General features: G+C 41.5%; 1 protein-coding gene across 1 annotated transcript in view; it reads left to right on the top strand.

The window, feature by feature from the left end:
- The window catches only part of LOC122262454 (uncharacterized), a 3,816-nt gene extending 1,422 nt beyond the window's left edge, over positions 1-2,394 (top strand). Inside the window, exon 2 of the mRNA XM_043030458.2 lies at positions 586-2,394. Within this exon, the coding sequence (XP_042886392.2) occupies positions 586-2,163 (1,578 nt within the window). The 3' untranslated portion in view covers positions 2,164-2,394. The remainder of the gene's footprint in view (positions 1-585) is intronic.
- Positions 2,395-2,500: the final 106 nt, after the last annotated feature.

Raw genomic sequence — 2,500 nt, 5'->3', positions numbered from 1 at the left:
ACGATAATGATAATGTTAGTAATGACAATGATAAGAATAATAGTGATAATAATTATGATAATGATAATGGTAATGCTAATGGTTACAAAGTTCATAACGATGATGATAAGATAACAATAATAATGATAATAATAATGATAATAATTATAGTAATAATAATATTAATAACAATAATAATGATAATAGTAAGAAAATAATAATGGTAATAACAATCATGATACTAATGACGATAACGATAATAATGATAATAGTAAGAACGATAATGATTACAATAACTATAACAAAAACAACAGCAATTATGATAATTATGATAACAATAATAATTCATATCAAAGACAACGACAGTGATAATGTAGCAGTAAAGTGATATTGTAAGAATTGTAACTACACGATGATGGTGCATGAGTGCAACACGATCAACATAATCAGAGCAATAGCAGCAGTAAAGACAAACAGAGAAGAATAATAATGATTATCAAAAATACTAATTCGGTCAGTCGATAAGACAATCATGCTAATGTTCGATAAGAAGAAGAAAAAATCATTTTAGGCTGAGCATAAAGTTTCCCATCTTCTCCTCCGCAGATGGTGGACTCGGCCGCCTGCCCCAGGTGGTCCTGGTGGGGTCGTGTGGTCCTGACCCTACTGCTGACCGCCAAGCCTTCTTCTGCGTTATCTTTTACTTCCTTGCGTTCCACTGAAACGTCTTTAGCTTTATTGTCCTCAGAGAAGAACTTCACAGATGACGTCACGCAGGAGGAGCATTGCTGGAATCACCTTAAGACTTACTTTGCAGACATGAAATTAGAGAAATTGATGTATCAGACTGGAAAGTGCTTGGAGTCCTGTGGCGGCGAGCTGCATCTCAAATCAATTCTCAACGAGTGGGTAAGGCTCTCAGATAATGGCATTTCTGCAGTCCAGTGTCTTCTGAAAGTACCCGAGCTGCAGAACAGAGTGTTGCTAGATACATTCTGGTTAACATCAAGCGGAGATGTATTGATATACTTGGGCAACTCCTCTGATGTCGTCCTCACTTGGGATTTTCTCTCTCAAGGGCAAAAGACACTAGAGATTATGTTGCTGTGGATAGGCCTAACACTGCTGTTGGTCGTGGTATTAGGAAACCTTCTAGCTTTAGCAACGATAGTTTGTAACATGAATTGGCATGATTCTATGTGGATAACAAGGGCTTCTCTCGCTTTTTCGGATTTTTTAAGGGGTAGCTTCGTCATGTCAATGGCGATTCGAAATACCCTATGGCTCATGACGAATACCTTCCAAGTGCCTCCCGCGAGCTCTGCCCAGGTGGCCACGGGATTCCCAGAATACTTGTGTAGATCTCTCGCAATCAATACGGAATACTCAAGCTTTTGCGTCATTCTGTTCGAAACAACCTCGGTTATGTCCTTCCAGTGCCTCGCCTTTCTTGCAACAGAGAGGTATTTAGTGTGTACGTATCCACAGCAGAGAGTGAGCCTGAATCACAGCATGGTCAAAGCACTCAACGGCGGGATGTGGGGCGTAGGGGTCATCCTCCCTTTAGTGATTCTGTTCACCTCTCAGGAACCGCTAGGCTGCGGATTCTTCGATCCTCTAACTAAACTCTTCATTCTGTTACCCAGAATCGGGGTTGGTTACGTGCTACACAGTCTACTAATTTGCTATATGGCTGGTCTTTTTATATATACTGTCTTGGTATTAGTAAAAACCAAAGAAATATTCATAGCAAGTTCATCGGTGGAACTGGCAAATATCACGACGCAAAGTTCCCCGTCCCGAGTGGAGCAGCGGAGGCGGGAAGACCACAACATCCTTCTAACGACGAAGCTGATGCTCGCGCTGTACCTCGTGAGCGTCAGCCCGCGTTTCCTTCTGCTCATCTCCGGTCTCCGAAGTGAAGGGCGATTCTTGCACCTCCTTTTCTGGTGGATCTTCCTTCTTGACGCATCCTGGCACTGGTACATCCTCAACCTACGGAGCCAGGTCTTCAAGCACAATCTCGCGAGGCTAATCTTACGGTTCCCTTGGTGGCCCCGCTCCGTCAGGGCAACTCTGGAGTCTCAGCTGTTGCCTGACGCTGGTCTTAGTGTGGAGCTGAGTCTCCTGTGGCAAAGGATGGATTCGGAGATCAGCAGAAGATGTCAGAATCTCCCAGCATAAGAACGATCTTAAATACGTATATGATATGTTTATACATATATATATATACGCATATAAACAGAGTGGTATCTCTGACACTGATTGACAAACTTCCATGATGATATTCTTCTATAGCGTGTCTGCGATGATACTCTGGAAATAGCTGTATAGTCTTAGAGTGATAAGGGTGAAATTGTTTGTTTTGTTGTTATAAAAACTTACCAAACGATATCAATGAATATTCAGAACACAGCAACTTTTTTATTCATGGTTAGTGGTGGGGATGATCTTGCTAATGTTTTGATTGATGATGATTGTGATGGGGATGATGATGGAAATGATAACGATGATGATAAAT

Source organism: Penaeus japonicus, unplaced genomic scaffold (assembly GCF_977035675.1).
Source record: "Penaeus japonicus unplaced genomic scaffold, GWHDUDI00000001_assembly GWHDUDI00000024, whole genome shotgun sequence".
Classification (NCBI taxonomy): domain Eukaryota; kingdom Metazoa; phylum Arthropoda; class Malacostraca; order Decapoda; family Penaeidae; genus Penaeus; species Penaeus japonicus.
This window is presented reverse-complemented; position numbering and strand designations above follow the sequence as displayed.